Source organism: Macaca nemestrina, chromosome 5 (assembly GCF_043159975.1).
Source record: "Macaca nemestrina isolate mMacNem1 chromosome 5, mMacNem.hap1, whole genome shotgun sequence".
In the NCBI taxonomy this organism is placed as follows: Eukaryota; Metazoa; Chordata; class Mammalia; order Primates; family Cercopithecidae; genus Macaca; species Macaca nemestrina.
Genome location: NC_092129.1, coordinates 41,337,588 through 41,358,309, shown reverse-complemented (window position 1 = coordinate 41,358,309; position 20,722 = coordinate 41,337,588). Strand labels below are relative to the sequence as shown.

The following is a 20,722-nucleotide window of genomic DNA, read 5'->3' as shown; positions in this document are numbered from 1 at the left end:
CCTATTCGCTACTCTTACTCTCCTAGATGAGTGCAAGATACAGGCCTCTTCCTTCCCCAGGTACTTCCTCTAGGCCATATATGTGTTTCTGTCCAGAGCACAGGCCCACCTCTCAAGGTTCTCTACCTCCCATAACTGCACTTGGCTTCCCCTCAAGAGGGGAGTAAGAGGGTGGTGACGATGAGACCCCCTTCCCCTTTAGAGAGAGACATGACTTGTCTCATCCTGACTGCTCTCCCATGGCCACACACAGACCCAGAGATTTAAGTAATTCACGTTCACTTAAATGTTAATTGTACAGTGATGGTGTGCACAGGAAATGTGCTAGGCTCTGAATGTATAAGGATGATAAAGACAGAATTCCTGATTTTAAAGAGCCGTTGACCTTATAGGAGAAAAACACTGGAAAAAGTCATCTCCACCATAGTGCAGTTTAGTCTGTGCAGAGGAGTCAAAAGGGAGAGACAGTGATTGAAGTCAGTCTGAGAATGCCGTTTCAAGGCAGACTTTCCAGTGAGGTGCACCTGATGAGTAAGAACAAATGTGAACTTAACAGGTGGATGGGGAGTGGAGATCCAGGTGAGGCCACTCCTCACATGAGTTAATGCCAGGATATGTGAAACTTTACTGTGTGTTCAGGAAGCCTTGCTGACTCAGCAACACTGGTGCTTAAAGTCAAAGGAGAGGGATGATGCTGGAGTGGGGAGCAGGCTCAGATCCCAAAGGGCTCCTTATGAAATGCTAAGGAATCAGCAAGGAGGGTTGGGGAGCCAGGGAAATTTTTTATCTGAAATAATATTATAGACCAGCACTGGACATATGATTCTGCAGTAAGAGAAATGTCCTGTACCTGCCCGGTCCAATACATTAGCCACTAGTCATATGTGGCTATTAGACACACTACACATGGCTACCATGGCTGAGGCACTGAATTTTTATTATTTAAATGTTAATTTTAATAACCATATGAGGGTAGTAGCGACCATATTGGACAGTGAAGCTATTGATGGATCATTCCGATAGCTGTGTGAGGATGGTTTATTTAATAACATTTATTCCATAACATTTTTAACCCTCTGCTATGCACTTGGCACTAGAATATAGGCACGAGGCACTAGGAATATAGCTGTGCCTCAGTTGATCCCAGATCCTGCCTGCATGGATCTCTTGCAATGCTTGTTAAAAATTGAGATGCCTGACCCTTCTCAGAATTTGGAGGTACAAGCTGGAATTCTGTACTTTTAAGTAAACCCAGATGATTCTTGTCATCACTGCAGTGTGAGAACCATTATTCTGTTTGGCCAGTTGGAGACTGGAGGCAGGATGGCCAGTTAGGAGACTCTGTGTTGTGGCCAGACTTTGTTCCTAAACTGTCTAGGAGAAGGAGAACCATAAAGATCCCTAGTGATCGTGAATAGCTGTTAGGATTTGAGGCCACCCTCACAGCAATGGAAGGGATTTAGAAAATCCCCACTTTCCCAAAGCAGGAATGTATCTAATTCCTTAAAGGTTGCACTATCTCCCTTCCATAGACGGGAGCTCCCAACAATCTAGAGTCCATAGAGTGGCCAGTCACCCCTCCCGACTCCAGCCTACCCCTGGCCTCTTGGTAAAGCTATCTCTTAGGGGTATGGGGCTCACACCCCTTCCCATCAGCCCCTGAAATAGGGCAATGAGAATCATCTCCCTAGAGAAGCACCTTTGATGTGTTCTATCCTCAGAGAGGTTCATTCAGCCTCTTTTAGACTCTTCATGGTCAACCCCATAGAGGAGGGCTCCTTAATACCTGGCAAGACATCAGCAGTAAGGCTGCCTGTGACTGGAAGTCCTGCCAGGCTCCTCTCTTGGAGCCTGGGGTCCCAGTCACTCACGTGTATGAGCTGATGTTCAAGGAACTTGTAACCTCTGTGATATCTGGAAACTGTCACCATGCTTCCCTGGAAATATTTATACTTGAGCTTCTTCCCATTTACAGTGATACAGAAAGCTTCTATGCATTCTCACTTGCCTGGAAATATTCATAACTTAAGAAGCTAGAAATCTCAGGCATGGATTTGATCCTATTTCCACCACAAATGTATAAAGCGACCTGTCTCAGCACCACCTGTCTTGCTCTTTCCACCCCTTACAATAGAGAAAACATTCATTGTCCTGCAGAAGGCCAATCCCCCACAGTTGAGTTCTGGCTCCTGTGGAGCCCCTGTGACTCCTCCAGCTTCTGCCTCTCCCGATGAGTTCCATATACACATGCTGTAGTGTCTTCTGTCCTAAACCCATCCTTCCCCTGATCTACAAATGGCCTCACTGGCTGATACCACCACCATTTTTTTTTTGCCCCCCATCCCAGCTTCCTGTCTTGAAGCACAGTGTCGCCAGATCTCCACCTCTTCCTTCCCACCCATGTAGCATCTCCCCTTCCACATGATCACTGGGCCTGCTCTGGCCAAGGTCTAATGAGATCTCTTCAGTCAAATCCAACAAGTGCCTTTCTCAACCTACTCAACTTCTCAGTGGCTCTCGGCCTGGATGACCGTTCTCTCTTACTTTTGCCCTCTCCTGTGTGGGCTTCCATGACACCCCATTTTCTCTGTTTTCTTCCAACCTCATGGCTGCTCCTTGTCATTCTCCTTGGCTGCCTGTTCATCCCCTTCTTTTCCTCTAAATATTGGCATTCTTAAGGGCTGGGTCTATGCTGTCTTTTTATCTTTCCCCAAATTATGTCATCCTTTACTTTAAATACCATCTCCAGCCAGTAGGCTGCTGAGGTTCTATCTAGCCCAGCCTTCTGAGCTCCAGACTCATATCCAATTGTTTTTTTTTTTTTTTTTTTTTTTTTTTAAGATGGAGTCTTGCTGGAGGCTAGAGTGCAGTGGCATGATCTTGGCTCACTGCAACTTCCGCTTCCTGGATTCAAGCAATTCTCCTGCTTCAGCCTCCTGAGTGGCCATCACTACAGGCAAACCACCATGTCAGGTTAATTTTTGTATTTTTAGTAGAGGCGGGGTTTCGCCATGTTGGCCAGGCGTCTCGAACTCCCAACATCAGATGATCCACCTGCCTCAGCCTCCCAAAGTGCTGGGATTACAGGCGTGGGCCACTGCGCCTGTCCCCCCGAGTTGCCTTCTTCATTTTTCAAACTGCACTGTCAAATAACACCCCTTATCCACTAAAAAGAACTTTCCTTTTTGGCCTGTATTATTTCTCATCTTAGTATATAAGTACAATATGCATCCATTCAGTTTCTTAGGCCAGAATTCTACTTTGGGGTCATTTTTGATCTTCCTTTTGACACCCTTCACTCTGGTCCATCAGCAACTCCTGCTGGCTACCTGACAAATAGTAGATGATCCACAACTGTATGTTGGATGAATGAATGCATGTGCCTAACAGAGAAGGGGACTCAATCTAGAATCAGGTTCACTCATTTAAAATCAAGCAGGCCGGGTGCGGTGGCTCACACCTGTAATCTCAGCACTTTGAGAGGCTGAAGGGGGTGGATTACTTGATGTCAGGAGTTTGAGACCAGCCTGGCCAACATGGCGAAACCCTATCTCTACTAACAATACAAAAATTAGCCAGGCGTGGTGGCACACGCCTGTAATCCCAGCTACTTGGGAGAGTGAGGCAGGAAAATCACTTGAACCTAGGAGGTGGAGGTTGTAGTGAGCCGAGATCATACCACTGCACTCCAGCATGAGCAAAAGAGTGTGACTCCGTCTCAAAAATAAAAATAAAATCAAGCCAAGGAGGGAATCAGGGCTCTGCACATAGAACATGCAGAATATCTATAAGTCCCTTTATTTCCTTAATGAGCCATAGCAAGAGGCACTGGGTTCCATCCTTAAGCATATACAGTTTTACCTCAAGCAATATTAAAATTAACAGGTATGACACAAGTCCTCTCATTAGTGGATAATCAAACCACATGATATGACCAAAAAGCCAAAATATAGGATAATTCAAGTCCTTACGCCCTCTCTTCTTTACATACACATACATGTACTCCACAGGCACACACACACACAAACACGGAAACACATGATAGCAATCCCTCATCTTGTACTGTTCTAGATAGGATTTAGTCTCTTTACTCCCAAGAAACAACAATTTTGTCTTTGAAATATGAATGATGCACACCTCCATTTCTGAGTGTGGCATGCATCTTATGAAAATGGGCTGGTGAAGAAACTCACCAAGTCTCAAAGATCAGCAGTGAGTTCCACTGAAGGGCTTGTAGCCTTTCTTATAAAGAGATCGGCTACTCAGTCAAGCCAAGAGATCTTCTTCAGCTGTATTCTTCCATCAGCAACATTTAACTTTAGGGGCTTGACATCTCATAGCAGTGAAACTCTTTCTCCCAAGTAGCTGTTTTTTTCTGTTCTGAAATCTGTTCCCCCCAAATAGCAATGATGTTGACTCTAAAGTGAAACAAGGCACACTCTAGACCTTGACTTTCCCCAGGAATGACTCAGAAGTAGTTCGGTGTTCGAGCCCCCTTTCAAACCTTTCTTCTCTCAGACAACCTTACTATTATCAGTGCGGAAGAGGTCACCCATTTCCTTTCTGCTGTAGCAGCACTGCCTAAAATATGGTCCATGAAATGCTAGGCCCATGAGCTGCTCCAGAATATTTGGAAACAATACATGCCAGGCATTTCCCCTGCCATATATCATTTGCATACTGATACTTAATTGGTCAATTCAGCAACTCTTTGTGGTTTCCTCTTGCTTCCTGCCTTCTAGTGATTCAGCTACAGAAATGTTTAAATAACAGCAGATAAGTCAACCAATTCATCCTGGGGAGACTTTCCAGTTACCGACCAGTAAGGTGGTTTCCCATGAGGTCAGCTGTTCCTGAAAGCTGTATATACTTCCGTCTTTCTCCCTACAGCTGAAACCAATGTCAGGAGTCCCCTGCTATCCTTGAGATCGGGGCAGTTGATTCAGTTCAGCCTAAGAGGAATTAAGTAAGAAGGAGATTCCAGGCAACAGTGGATTTCCTTTTCTATAATTTTATACCTTCATTCTTTATTAAAATACTTTTGTAGCATTAGGATGTGTGTTTGATAAAGATGTTTCTGGCAAAAACTACTTTCTTTAACACCAATGTTTGAGGAAATATAGGCAACTCCACTGTCTTATTCTCCATCCAAATAAAGAAGAAGCTCATGTCTACTAGAAAATCATAGTATCTGAGAACCAGGACAGACCTAAGAGATCATCTAGTCCATCTGTTTCCAAAATTTGTTTTCAGTGAAGAATCCTTTTTTATATGAATCCTTAAGCAGAACTGTGATATATGACAGTCATCATATTTGCTCTGGTTTCAGGTATAACAGGATTGGAACCTGTGGTCTAGACTTACAGCATCCCCCTCACTCATCCCAACCAAGGCAGCTCCAAGATGCTAACATAGACCCTTAAGCCCCTGAAGAACAGGCTTAAAGATTATCAATCTGACCCTGAATTTTATAAATATGAAAACTGAGACCCATAAATAGAAATAATTAGTAAAAATGAGGGGATCAGACCCGCTGAACCTGTTGCTTCCTTGACTGTTTTGGTACCCCAGAGATATCCCTCCCAGGGCCTGGGAGGCCCTTTCCTGGCTGCCCTGCTGTATGGGTTTTGCTGAGCAAGGGGGGCAGTCGTAACACATGACCATCCCCTTACATAGCATAATTATGCTGCTCATTGCAACAAGATATGTGACAAAGAATATGGCTCTCTTTCAATGGGTGTTTCAGTATGTGTACAGTTTTTAAAGCCTCAATTATCTTTTCCCTCCTCTCATCACAAGCAGAATATCTCAGGAGTATATCTTTGCCAGTACCTGTGCTGGTGGAGGACACCAGCAGCAGCAGTGAGTACGGCTCAGTTTCACCCGACACGGAGTTGAAAGCGGACCCCTTCTCTTTCAAAACAAGAGCCAAATCCTGCGGAGAAAGAGATGTCAAGGGAATTCGGACACTCTTTTTGGGGTAAAGACCTAACTTTATTTGGGGTGAGAGAAGTGTGTTGTTAAGTGTGTCATTTTATAAAGGAAACTGTGATGTATGCCGCGTAAATTTTCTCAGCATTCCAGATGAGAATTTTGAAGATCACAGTGCTCCCCCTTCCCCTGAAGAAAAAGATTCCGGATTCTTCATGCTGAGGAAGGACAGTGAGAGGCGAGCCACCCTTCACAGGATCCTGACAGAAGACCAAGACAAAGTTGTGAGAAATCTAATGGAATCTTTAGCTCAGGTAAATCCTTTCCTAGGTGCTTCATTTCCCAAAGGTTACATATTTTACCTGTGTCCTAACCACCTGCAGCTGTCACAGATGATGTGAAAGGCAGGAGGAAGCTGTAGTGCTCATGATAAACAAACCTACCCCAGGGGAAAAAAGAAAGCAAATCCTACAGTAGGGAATATATTAATATGAAAAAAGGGAAACGCTTTTTTCACTGCATTTTTGAACATAAGATATTTTTAAGTCAGAAGCAAATTTTTCACATTGATGACATTCCAGCTAGCCCCTACAAGGCTCTTTTACTCTTCATTCATTTGTTTATTCATTCCATCAATAAACACGCCTTAAGCCACATGAGTTGCTAATTCTGACAGAAGCACGAGGCTACCTGCCAGTCGCTCCTCTCAGCATCTGGGAAACATCAGTGAATACAACAGAAGCCCAGAGCTTGTGAGGTTACATTCAGATGGAGGGCGAAGGGCAATGGGAAGTAAATTGTAGTGAGTCTTTGCTTAATGTAGTTGATAAGTCCTTGGAAACTGTAACTTAAGCAAAATTACATATAACCAAACCAGTGTTACCATAGACTAATTGATATAAACAAGAGTTAAGTTCCTATGGCATATTTCTGGTCACAAAAAAATGACCAAACTCCTAAATAAAGACTAAAACACTTCTAATATTCAACATTGAAATAAATGTGAACTCTATATATGTTTAAGAAAGTTTAATAAAAACAAGATAACTATCTACCCAGTTCAGGGCCATAGGTGGCCAGAACCTATTCTGGCAGCTCAGTACCAAGTGGGCACCTGCCCTGGACAGGACACTATTCCACTGTAGGGCACATCCACATACACCCACACTTACTCACACGGACCACGCAGACACACAAATGAACCTAACGTGCACATCCTTGGGATGCAGAGGAAACCATATGTATTAGTCTGTTCTCACGCTACTAATAAAGACATACCTGAGACTGGATAATTCATAAAAAAAAGAGGTTTAATTGACTCACAGTTCCACATGGCTGCAGAGGCCTCACAATCACGGTGGAAGGTGAATGAGGAGCAGAGTCACATCTGACATGGTGGCAGGCAAGAGAGCTTGTGCTGGGGAACTCCCATTTATAAAACCATCAGATCTCATGAGACGTATTCACTATCATGAGAACATCATAGGAAAGACCCACCCCCGTGATACAGTTACCTCCCACTGGGTCCCTCCCATGACACATGGGGATTATGGGAGCTACAATTCAAGATGAGATTTGGATGGGGACACAGCCAAACCATGTCACCAGAGTACCCAGGGAAAACCACACAGACATGGAGAAAATGTGCAGACTCCACACAGACAGTGGCCCCTACCAGGAATCCATTCTTTTTTTTCTCATCAAGGTTATAATGAGACAACATTGGGCAAAACAATGTTATCTGAGGATCTGCTGTATATAATAGTTTAGAAGGCCAAATGTACTCTGAAATAAACAAAAGCTTGTCAGTGAAACTGTCATTCCTTGGTATACTAGTTTGCTAGGGCTGTGTCTTAGTCCATTTTCTGTTGCTATAATAGAATACCTGAGACTCAGTAATTTAAAAAGGAAAGAAGTTTATTTGGGCTCGTGATTCTGGAGGCTAGGAAGTCTAAGATCCAGTGGCCCATCTGCATCTGGTGAGGGCCTCGTGCTGCTTCAACTCAAGGCAGAAAGTAGAAAGGCAGCGGGGCTTGAGTGGAAAAAAGAGAGGGACAAGGAGAGCCAACGGGCTTTATGACATCTTGCTTTCCTGAGAACTCACCCAGTTTCATGAGAACGGCATTAGTCCTTTCATGAGCCTCATGACCCGAATGCCTCTTTAAAGACTCTGCCGCCTCTCAGTATCATTACATTTCAACGTGAGTTTTGGCAGGACAAATCCCATCCAAACCAGGGCAGGCAACCATAACAAACTATCACATACTGGGTGGCTGAAACAGCAGAAATGTATTCTCTCACAGTTCTGGAGGCCGAAAATCCAGGATCAAGGGGTTGGCAGGTTTGGTTTCTCCTGAGGCCTGTCTGCTTAGCTTGCAGATGGCCACCTGCTTATACACTCAAATGGTCTTTTCTGGTGCATTTGCAGCCCTGATGTCTCTTCCTCTTCTGATACGGACACCAGCAACATCAGTTCAATTGGATGAGGGCCCCACCCTTATGACTCACTTAGTCCTAATTATCCCCTTTGAGGCCCTGTCTCCAAATATATCCCATTGAGCATTAGGGCTTCAACATATGAATTTGGAGGACACAGAACCATAATACCTGGGAAAGTGTGTTCCCTGGAATTCTGTGTACAGATACAAGGAAGAATCCCCTTCCCAAATATTCACCAGGAGAAAAATGGATTTTCCTCAGCCCCAAGCTTCTTGTGGAGACAACCTCCCACAGACACGGTCATCCCTGGTATGACACTTCTCATCCTCTTTTAGTTCAGTGGGTACTGGGAACTCATCGACCTGCCTCCCTTACCGTGGCCTCCACCTGTCCTTCATGATCACTGTGGACTACTGCTCATAGCTTCTTCCCTCCGTGTGTGCTGAGGAAATACCTGCAAGAAAAGGTTGGGGCTGGAGGAGTCCAGCCAAGTTTTTAGTCTCTCAGTACAACAGTTTACCTGTTCTCATCTTTTATTGAGATATAAATGGAGCAAAGCTCTCTCTTGGCTCTTACTAAACAATCTCAGCCTGTCTCTGTCTTGAGAACCTTACTGTGCTTCTTTGCTGAACATTTTATCGCCTTTGGAATTCCCTAACATCCATCTCTTTAGATCTCACAAAAGGAGCAGAAAGGCCATATACGTGCCAGTAGGGCCTCGGTACAAGGAGAACTGAAAAGAGTGTCTTCTACACGCTCTCAAAAACCTTGACTTGGGTCCTAAAGGAAAGCTGGCTCAGGCAGTTACTCTGAGGCACAGGAAGAAGGGGCTCTAGAGTGAGGGGAAGCTGGCCTCTGAGTCGGGGCTCTAGAGTGCTCTAGAGTGAGGGGAAGCGGGCCTCTGAGTCAGGGCTCTAGAGTGCTCTAGAGTGAGGGGAAGCGGGCCTCTGAGTGTCATACATGCTTCGTGGCAGTGGAGACTGGAGCGGTCTCGAGCCATCAGCTTTCTCTCTGGCCTTTCCTGTGGCTCACTGTGATCATTCAAGGACTGAGAACAGGACTGGGTTGACCCAAGAAGAGGAACCAAGCTGGATGGAGAGAGCAGCTGGGCAGCACTTGGAGTTTGTTCATTCATTCAACAAATACTTACTGAGCATCAGTCAAAGGCCAGGCACTGTAGTATGTGCTGGGGATACCCTGGCGAACTGAACAAAAGTATCTGCATCCCCTTGAAGGTGATATTCTAGTGGAAGAAGAAAAGCTATACATATATATAAAACATATAGTAATAACAGCTAACATTTTCTTTAGGCCAGGTACTATTCTTAGTATTCCACGTGTATTTGCTCATTTAATTTTCATGACAGTAGTACTATACCAGTAATTCTATTAGCATCCTCATTTTACACATGAGGAAACAGGCACAGGGGACTTGAGTAGTTTGCCAAAGTCATGCAGTCCTAAGTGAGGGAGGTAGGATTTTGACCCAGGCAGTTTGGCTCCGAAGTTTTTGCTTTAACCACCACATTGCTCTGCCTTGCTGGTAGGCCTGATGGTGACAAGTGCTAGGAAAAATGTAAAGTGGGGTGGGGGGTAGGCATTGGAGGTGAAGAAGGAAAGTAAATCACCATTAGCCACTGCGGAGTGAAGGCCTCTCCTGTGGACCTTTAAGATGCTTGGTTTTAGGTCAAAAACACATAAAATCCAGGAATTGCCTAAATCTCTAATTACCCCCAAGGAATGTGCTTTTCCAGTACAGGAAATGCCAGCTTGTTGGGGTCTATTCTTTGTCTCCCTGCTGGACCATAGCGCCATCAGGAATAGGACTGCCTTGGTCATCACTTCTATGACTGTGCTGAAATACTTAAATGTGGGAGTGGTTAGTTATATTCAATTGTTTGGTACCTCCTAGTTTTAAAGTGCATTTGAATGTTCTCTGTAAAAGAAGAAATGAAAGAAAACCTTAAAAGCAACCATCAGAGGCCTTAGTGGACCAGCATGAAGCTACCAGTGAGTACCCGAAACTGCTGAGCAGAATCACATGCTGCATCCGTGATGGCCACATGATGGTGGGGGCCCTTCTGACTGTGCTGTTAAGGATGTTGGGAATCCTTTCCTGTGACATCAGATGGTGATTCAGTGGTAGAACAGGTCCTGACCCAGGTTGACAGCTGCTACTGCAGGTCATTGGGGCAGTAGAATATAATGGTTAGGAGCTTGGGCTTAGCTTGGATTTCCCTCTGTTCGAGGCCTCGTTCCATCACTTAAAGGCTGTGCAGTTTGGGCAACTGATTTAACCTTTCAGAGCCTGAACTTCCTCATCTATAATGGAGGAGTCTACTTTATAAGGTTGCTATCAGGAGTAATGGAGATTGTGAGTGATTTAAATCATAACAGAAAATATTCCACAACTGTTAGCTGTTATTGTTATTATCAAGCAGGCTAGTTATAGTTATGTAAATATCTTTAATTTTTTCTACAATCAATCAGAAATAATTCTTGTCATTGTATTATTTCTAGATATGTATTTATATTTAAGCCTACACTTTATAACAAAACCAAATCTAGGTATTGGACAGGTCCTCAAACCTTAAACCATGAAAAGCCTTGTAATCTGTAACGTCCTTCTGAAATCCACTCCTGGTTTTTGAGGAAGGAAATTTAAAAGATGAAGACTGGAGAGCACCTTTGAAGAAGACCCTGTGTATTAGGGTTCTCTAGAGGGACAGAACTAATGGAATACATATATATATATACACATAAAGGGGAGTTTATTAAGTATTAACTCACATGATCACGAGGTCCCACAATAGGCTATCTGCAGGCTGAGGAGCAAGGAGAGCCAGTCTGGTTCCAAAACTGAAGAATTTTGAGTCCAATATTTGAGGGCAGGAAGCATCTAGCACGAGAGAAAGATGTAGACTGGGAAGCTAGGTCACTCTCTCCTTTCACATTTTTCTGCCTGCTTATATTCTAGCCACACTGGCAGCTGATGAAATTGTGACCACCGAGATTAAGGGTGGGTCTGCCTTTCCCAGCCCACAAACTCAAATGTTAATCTCCTTTGGCAACACCCTCATAGACATACCCAGGATCAATACTCTGTATCCTTCGATCCAATCGAGTAGACACACTCAGTATTAACCATCACACCCTGGTACTAGGAGTGCAGGAAATGCGTACCGTCAAACCTATGCTGACACTGAGTCAGGCTCACCAGATACTGGCCAAGATGCTTGTTTTTGAAGGCACATGAATGAGTTAACATGGAGAGACAGGAGTCAGAACAGAAATAAACGATGACATAAGTAGATGAAATAGCCTGAACAGAAAACATTTCCCAGAGTAGAGCATGTTCCTTTGTAGGACAGTGGCACACACATCAAAAAACCAGAAGCAACATGTTTTTCTGTTGTAAAAACAAAGTTAACGTCGAAAAAAAAGTTTGTTATTTGAAGCCTGCTCTTGGCAAACATGTTGCAACTGATTTTTTATTAAGAGAAGCTTCCAATTTCTGCATAACTCACATTTTTCTTCTTGAATATATTTTCGTGGTGTTATGATTTTGCCTGTGAATCTTTTCCTTGGGTGCAATTTAGTTTGTGGTAAGGAAAAAAACCAACAAAGTTTATAATGGTTCCCAGTGTGATTTTAAAATATTCCTTGAATGACAGCTTTCAAGCTTTTCAATATAATCTTATCTCATGAAAACATAAACATGAGACCGAGCTTCCAAATGAAAATATATTAAGAGAAAGAACTCAATGGTGCATTTCTTTTTTATTTTAATAGACTCCTAGAAATTATAATTTTCACAGCCCAGTTGAGGAATTTTCATTTTAATGGTACAGTAAGAAAATGTACAATATAAAATAAAAATGAGATAATAGTTTCTTACAGTTTCTTACAGTTAAATGGGAACAAATAACATCCTACTCTGCTTCCTTAAAGCAGCAGTGTGGGCCAAGCATGGTGGCTCATGCCTATAGTCCCAGCACTTTGAGATTACAGCACTCAGGAGGCTGAGGCAGGCAGATCACTTGAGGTCATGAGTTCAAGACCAGCCTGGCCAACATGGTAAAACCTCAGCTCTACTAAAAATACAAAAGTTAGCCGGACATGACAGGTGCCTGTAATCCCAGCTACTTGGGAAGCTGAGGCAGGAGAATCACTTGAAGTTGGGAGGCAGAGGTTGTAGTGAGCCGAAATGGCCCCACTGCACTCCAACCTAGGCGACAAAGCAAGACTTTGTCAAAAAAAGAAAAGAAAAGAAAAGAAAAAAAAAAAAGCAGTGTGACTTGCTCAAAGGAGAAAAGTTCCATTTGAGGTTGGGGAAAGTGGCTCACATCTATAGTCCCAGCACTTTGGGAGGCCAAGGTGGGAGGATCACTTGAGCCCAGGAGTTTGAGGCCAGCCTGGGCAACTTAGCAAACCCAGTCTCTACAAAAAGTTAAAAAAAAAATTATCTGGGTGTGGTGGCACGTGCCTATAGTGCCTAGCTACTCAGGAGGCTGAGGTGGGAAGAGACCTAGAACCCAGGAATTAGGGGCTGCAGTGAGCTATGATTGTACCACGGCACTCCAGCCTGGGTGACAAAGAGAGGCCTTGTCTCTTAAAAAAAAACAAAAAGAAAAATTCAGTTTGAGAAAGAGCATTTGTTTGAACATTGTAATATATTTTAGTGTAATAAAAGAGTCCATCGGTCCATTCTTAGAAGCAATTGCCTCTTTGATGGGTAAGGAGTAGTTTCAAGAATGAAGTTTGAGATCAGCCCCTCTTGGTTGCAAGGAATTGACACACTGTAAGGACAACTGAAGTACCAAGGACATGTTATAGGTAGACACGCATAGCAATAAGGGAAGTAGACTCTTAAGGAATTCCAACCATAGTGCCTAGCCGAGTCTCACAGGCACTGAAAACAGAATATGAGACTAAGGAACTTCAAGTCCCCGGAGTTTGCACATCTTTTCTCTGACTTGGTTGCTGTTGACCCTCTGGGTGCGCATTTCTGTTTTTGTCCACTTCTCCTCTCCCTCCCTGATATGGTTTGGCTGTGTCCCCACCCACATCTCATCTTGAATTGTAATTCCCACAATTCCCATGTGTCATGGGAGGAACCCGGTGGGAGGTGATTGAATTATGGGGGCAGCTCTTTCCTGCGCTGTTCTTGTGATAGTGAATGAGTCTCACAAGATCTGATGGTTTTAAAAAATGGGAGTTTGCCTGCACAAGCTCTCTTTTTGGCTGCTGCCATCCACGTGAGATGTGACTTGCTCCTCCTTGCCTTCTGCCATGAATGTGAGGCTTCCCCAGCCATGTGGAACTGTAAGTCCAGTTAAACCTCTTTCTTTTGTAAATTGCCCAGTCTTGGGTGTGTGTTTTCTGCAGTGTGAAAACGAACTAATACACTCCCTATTGTCTTTCTCAATTCCATTGCTTCTGCTTCTTTTCTTATAGTTGGACATATTCATGACCCTGTTTTATAATTTCTCTTTCTGGGCAGACTCTCAGGTTGAGATCCTATAGCTTATTGCTCAAATCTCTTTTTAGTTCCCAATTAAAATTTCTGAAAGAATCTTATGGCCTCAGTCTTTTTGGGCAAAGCTTTGTTATCTGACTGTATCATGGCTACTGACCAGCGTGTGGGGCAGGTACCTTTTCTCTCTGATTATTTCTTGGTGTTGGTAGGAGGATTGAAGAGGAGCCATATAGTTCAAAATATGGTCTTTCCTTTGGAGACATTTGGAAGTCCAGTTCTTCTCAGAAAGGGGCGTGGGAATTGGATAGGCATGGTGGCTCACACCTGGAATCCCAGCACTTTGGGAAGTAGTGGTAGGAGGCTCTCTTGAGCCCAGGAGTTCGAGACCAGCCTGGGAAATATAGTGAGACCTTGTCTCTACCAAAAGAAAAAAAAGCGGAGACAGGGGGTATGGGGATAGGAGTCCCATGGCAGGTATATCCGGCATATGTTGACTGAAGGATTGTTGATTTTTATTCTCAGGGGTCTGAAGAACCCAAACTAAAATGGGAACACATCACAACCCTCATTGCAAGCCTCAGAGAATTTGTGAGATCCACTGACCGAAAAATCATAGCCACCACATTGTCAAAGCTGAAACTGGAGCTGGACTTTGACAGCCATGGCATTAGCCAAGTCCAGGTGGTGCTCTTTGGTTTTCAAGATGCTGTAAGTATGATATTTTGCCAGTGTTTTCCCACACACTAATATTGGTTAGAAAAATAAGATAGAACATAAGTTCTGTTATTTTTCTTTAAAAATTCCATTGAACTCTATTCTTTTTGGATGAAAAATGAGATATTCGCCTCTCAATGTGCTTCTAAGTATCTGATTTGTTGTTTTGTGTGTTTGCATTCCCCAAGTTAAAAACACATAAAACCGAATCACCATGGAAAATAACAAAATATTTCCCATGGCTGAACTTCGTTCTTATGAAATTATGTTGGGTCATTGTTTATTTTGACGACTTTAGCAACGTAACACACTTTAGTCAATGCTATATGAGAAATGCCATCTAGTGGCCATTGAGAAAAACTTAACAGTACAGATTGAAATGGTCACTGCTGAATAAAACCAGTAATTTTTTTCCAATTTTTTCTAGTTTCCATACAGAACATTTTTAACATGTTTGTTTCATAAATACCTACTCTGTCCTAGCCAGAAATATACTTTCAGAGTACAGAGCATCACTGATTAAAAAGTAAAGCACATGATCTAATGAGAGATTGCTGAGAAGTCTTCTCTCTAAAATTGAGTTGCTATGCAACACAAACTAAAGCTAGTCTTCTGTAACGGATTCAGAACCCTCTGTCTTATTCTTGGGTGAGACTTATCTGTGGAACTCAGTGCCAAAAAGCCTCAAGCAACCCCCAGAAGACCCTTAGCAAGATATGGGAGACTGAAATAAGAGGGTTCTTGATGGTGGTTGTGGTATAAATCTGGAAGTATAATTTTATTTAAATTCCAAAAATTAATTCAGCCCTAATGAGTGCATTGCTTCTATGTAGAAAGTGTCTTGACAATTTTATATGCAACATCAAATGATCCCCAATTTAAAGCCAAATCTGAATCCTTCAATAACCACTAGCATTCTCTGAGACACGGCATAAGCCACTTGGTCTTTATGCTATATTGTGGACAGGGACAAGAGTCCTGACTTGATTGAGGGCATAAGAAATTAAAGCAACTGGCAAAGCCTATCACTAATATTAAATGCTAAAAGCATGCTTATGCTGCAACTAGGGAAACCCAACTGCCTGCAAATAGAGTGAAATAATTTCGCTAATTTGCACTTGCCCACACATTTGGCTTCTAGCCTAGAGGTTGGAAAGCAAGTTTGCTGTAGAATTCAGACTGAGACCTATTGGGTTGTACTCCTGGGCCTTGGTCAGACAGACACACACACACCTGCTCTTACTCATTCACTGTCCAGGATGAGAATGAACCCAAAGTATGGGCCCTATGATGTAATTTGCTATGTAATAAAGAGCTAAAAGGAGCAGGTCATGGTTATAACAGATCCCTCTTCCACCTAATAAGAATGTAAATTCTTTTCTTTTGAGGTGGAGTCTCCCTCTATTGCCTAGGCTGGAGTGCAGTGGCATGATCTCAGCTCACTGCAGCATCTGCCTCCCGGGTTCAAGCAATTCTTGTCCCTCAGCCTCCAGAGTAGCTGGGACTACAGGCGCCTGCCACCATGCCCAGCTAAGTTTTGTATTTTTTAGTAGAGATTGGGTTTTGCCATGTTGGCCAGGCTGGTCTTGAACTCTGGCCTCAGGTGATCCGCCCGCCTTGGACTCCCAAAGTGCTGGGATTACAGGGCATGAGCCACTGTGTCCAGCCAGCATGTAAATTATTTAAAGAAATGAAGATACCAGGACAAACTCAGCCTGGATGGATTTTCTAGAACAAGTGGGAACCTAGCAAGGGTTCACTTCCTGTGCAACTACTACAAGGAAGTCCTCAAACTGACTCTCTTCCAAAATAGGGGATTTTGATGAAGATGGACCAAGGACAGGCATGAGCAACTGGAGCTCCAGCTCTTGGCATGGGTTTGTGACTAGGTTACCATCTCCCCAGCCGCAGTAGGGATGGTGATTAAATTTTTGGAATTTAAATAAAATTATACTTCCATAATCATACTATAGGCACTTAGAGGTATCTAACCAGAGCCCTGTTGGGGAAATAGCCTATTTTTTTAGAGGTCTGTGTGAGCCAACAGGTAGTAGAGTTAACCCAAACTTTAAGTGAGCTTGTCTTAGTCTTACGCTAAAACCTTGTTTTTAGAAAGGTAATACACATGATAAATACATACAATGGAATATTATTCAAGCTTAAAAAGGCAAGAAATTCTGACACATGCTACAACATGAATGAAGCTTAGAGATGAAGCCAAGTGAAATAAACCATTCACAAAAGGCCAAATACTGTAATTCCACTTATATGAAGGTACCTATAGTTGTGAAATTTATAAGAGACAGAAAGTAAAATGCTTGTTTGCAGGGACTGTGGGGAGGGAGAAATGGGAACGTACTGTTTAATGCGTATAGAGTTTTAGTTTTGCAAGATAAAGAATTCTGTGGATGGATGGCAGTGATGGTAGTACAATATTGTGAATGTACTTAATGCCACTGAACCGTATACTTAAAAATGCCTAAGATGGCCAGGCACGGTGGCTCCTGTCTGCAATGCCAGCACTTTGGGAGGCTGAGGCAGGAGGATTGCTTGAGCCCCAGAGGCACAGGTTGCAGTGAGCCATGATCCCGCCACTGCACTCCACCCTGGGTGACAGAGGAAGACCCTGTCTCCAAAGCAAACGAAAAAATAATAATAATAATAAATAACTGAAAATAATGAACAGTAAGAACAGCCTTTATTTTTATTTAAAGTCTCTTACACCCTGTCTTCCTCCTTCACCCCCTCCCTCCATCCATTCTGTAGACATCATAAAAGCTGAAAACTGCAGATTCTGAGTCCCAAAGAAGCAACATTCTCATTTGAACCAGACTGCCTTTCACTTAAATAACTTATTTGCTTACATGGGACTCACTGAACTTTGATTTGAAGTAGCAATTTTTACTTTATTTTCCAATGACATAAAGAATTACAAAGAATTCAAGGTGAAGAAACTTTTTAGTTTTTTTTTTTGTAAATGGAACTTCATCCAACTGCTTGGATCAGCTAGGCTATTTGCAATTAAAAATTAAAGTAGGCTAAATGTCACTCTCTCTCCAGGTCAATAAAGTTCTTCGGAATCATAACATCAAGCCGCACTGGATGTTTGCCTTAGACAGTATCATCCGGAAGGCGGTGCAGACAGCCATTACCATCCTGGTTCCAGGTCAGAGATATTTAATTACTCTGCACATATTTAGTGTTTGGATATTTTAGATTAGTGTTCATCTGTTATTTCTCATATCACTTTAGTACTTTAAAAACCATAATACCCTTTTTTAAAGAAATATTTTCAACATCACCAAATAGTACCTGTAGTCTGGATAATGGTACACAAAGCAAAATGTTTACTAAGAGTGAGGAAGGCTTGCTTCCCCTGTCTTTAAGGAATGTGTTTGGATGTGAAGAGAAAGAGAAAAATATACAGGTGACTCAGATAAATATGCATTTCAAAATATAGATATCTGGACCACAAAACACATTCCTACATATTTTACCCAGTGGTTCCCAAATCTTCCAGTGTATTGAGCAATTTAAGGAGGCACTGCATAGCTCATTGCATTGAGCAATTTAATTGTCTTTAAAATTACAGCTTTCAAAGCCCCATCTGAGGCCAAATAAGAATCTGCCAGGAATAAAGCCCAGGAATCTGATTTTTTTTTAAGACTAGTCTTTTAGAGCAGTTTAAGGTTCACAGCAAAATTGAGTGGAAGGTACGGAGATTTTGCACATACCCCTTAGCCTCACACATGCATAGCCTCCTCCATTATCAAGGTCCCCCACAGAGTGGTATATTGGTTACAATCAATGAATCTACATTGACATGTTATTATCACCAAGAATCCATGTTCACATTAGGGTTCAGTCTTGGTGTTGTACATTCTCTAGGAATTCTACATATATAATAACACGTATCCACCATTATAGTATAATAAATAATATTTTCACAGCCCTAAAAATCTTCCGTGTCCCATCTATAAGAGCCTGATTTTAATGCAGCTCCCAGGTCATGTTGATGCACAGCCAAATTTGGAAATCACTGGTCTAGACACAGCCCCAGCTATGTTGGCAGTGAAATACAACAGGGGTAGTGTTGATGAAACAAGGCTTTTTGGCATAAGTGAGGAGTGTATTCATACTCTAAGGCAAAACTTCCAACAGGTTTTGATAGTCTGCCCATTAATAAAGAAATTGTAGGCAAAGCTCTTCCACCCTGTGTGTGTGTTGGAGTGGTGGGTGGATGCATGGATGCATGGATGAATATGTAGGTAGGTAGAAAGAAAGAGCAGTTGACCAATTGATAGATGGATAGATACAGATTTATATATATATTTATATAAACAAATTAGAAACGTGTTCTGTTGTACTAATTTGTACCTCTGTTATAAAGCATTCTGAAATATAAATTTAAAAGGATAAGATCAATATGAAATATTTTCATTTTAGTTTTCTTTTCTTTTCTTTTTTTTTTTTTTTTAAATAAGTAGAGGCAAAGTCTCACTCTGTTGCCCAGGCTAGTCTCAAATCCCTGGGCTCAAGCTGTCCTCCCACCTCAGCTTCTCAAAGTGCTGTGATTATTGGCGTGAGCTGCTGCACCTGGCCCTGAAATATTTTTAAATTAAAATTATTTATAAATGGTACTACAAACTTTTAAGTTCAGGCCAACCCTTCTGAGTTGTGGAATTCCCTTTCTTCTCATAGAACACTTGAGTGTTTGACATGAGAGGGAGAGCATCCGTGTCAATCTTTATGTTAAACATTGGTCAACATTAAGTTATTTCTTATGTAAGAAAGAAACAGAAGTTCTGCTATCCCCGAACATGTTACTTCGACCTGGAACACACCTCCACCCCATGTCTCTCCTGTCCTGTGGCTTGCACCTTTGCATTCTTCAGGCCACCGAGAGTCTGGACCTATCACCAAATCTAAAGTAGGCTTCCTCTGTTATTCTCTCTCCTTGGAAATGGTTTTCACCAATATGTGATGCCATAATCTGAAACTACTTTTGTTTCTAGTTTAATAGCTGTTACCCTCACCAGAGGGTAACTGTTTCTGGTTTATTTTATTCTGAGCCTAGCATACTGTCCAGCACAGTGTCTGGAAAACAGTGGATCCCTGATTCATATTTGGTTGAAACAGTAAGTAAATGAGTTTCACCTGATTATAACAAATTAGGGGCCGGGTGCGGTGGCTCACGCCTGTAATCCCAGCACTTTGGGAGGCTGAGACGGGCGGATCACGAGGTCAGGAGATCAAGACCATCCTGGCTAACACAGTGAAACCCCGTCTCTACTAAAAATACAAAAAAATTAGCCAGGCATGGTGGCGGGTGCCTGTAGTCCCAGCTACTCAGGAGGCTGAGGCAGGAGAATGGCGTGAACCCAGGAGGCAGAGCTTGCAGTGAGCCGAGATCGCACCACTGCATTCCAGCCTGGGTGACAGAGTAAGACTCTGTCTCAAAAAAAAAAAAAAAAAAAAAAAAAAATTGGATGGAAATTTTGTATAGTGTAGAAACTTAGAAAAAAATTCTAGAGAGGCTTTGAAGCACATGATTAGTAGTTGGATGTGAACCTAAGAAATTCATGCTTTAAGGAAGTCAAACAATACTTTTCTTCAGATGCTTTATCATTAGGATAAGGCTGGTTGTATGGAATGTGCTATAGAGGGGTTAGATATTCAAAAGATCTAGGGGGTAAAGGGGGAATAGTATGTATCACTGAAAGGGAGAGGTATGGGCCATGAGTTAAATACAGTAGCACCCTAAATTAAGGACACCTAAATGAAGAAAGGAAAAAGAGAGTATATTTTGAAACGACTTAAATAGCATATAAATGATCTGTTTACTTAATTTAAAGAAAAACAAAAAACTTCCTTTTAGTAATGATTACCTAATGTAACGTGGTATCCAGAATAGAAAATGAACATTAGTGAAAAACTGAGAATCTGAGTGAAGTCTGCAGTTTAGCTAATAGTATTGTACCAACGTTAATTTAATCATTCTGAAAAACATGCCATAGTTATGTAAGATATATTAGGAAGAGCTGTGTGGATGGTATACAGGAATTCTTTGTACTATCTTTGCAATGTTTCCATGAATCTAAAATTCTTCCAGAATAGAAAGTTTAAAAAGCAAAAGTAACTGTAGGTGAAACTCTGTTA

General features: G+C 42.3%; 1 protein-coding gene across 5 annotated transcripts in view; it reads left to right on the top strand.

Moving 5' to 3' along the window:
* The window catches only part of LOC105465677 (mitogen-activated protein kinase kinase kinase 5), a 243,220-nt gene that overhangs the window by 201,733 nt on the left and 20,765 nt on the right, over nucleotides 1-20,722 (top strand). For all 5 annotated transcript variants that reach the window (XM_011714252.3, XM_071096505.1, XM_011714250.3 and 2 more), the window contains 4 exons: nucleotides 5,803-5,980; nucleotides 6,077-6,245; nucleotides 14,372-14,557; nucleotides 17,624-17,729. In XM_011714252.3, coding sequence (XP_011712554.1) covers nucleotides 5,803-5,980; nucleotides 6,077-6,245; nucleotides 14,372-14,557; nucleotides 17,624-17,729 — 639 coding nt within the window. The remainder of the gene's footprint in view (nucleotides 1-5,802; nucleotides 5,981-6,076; nucleotides 6,246-14,371; nucleotides 14,558-17,623; nucleotides 17,730-20,722) is intronic.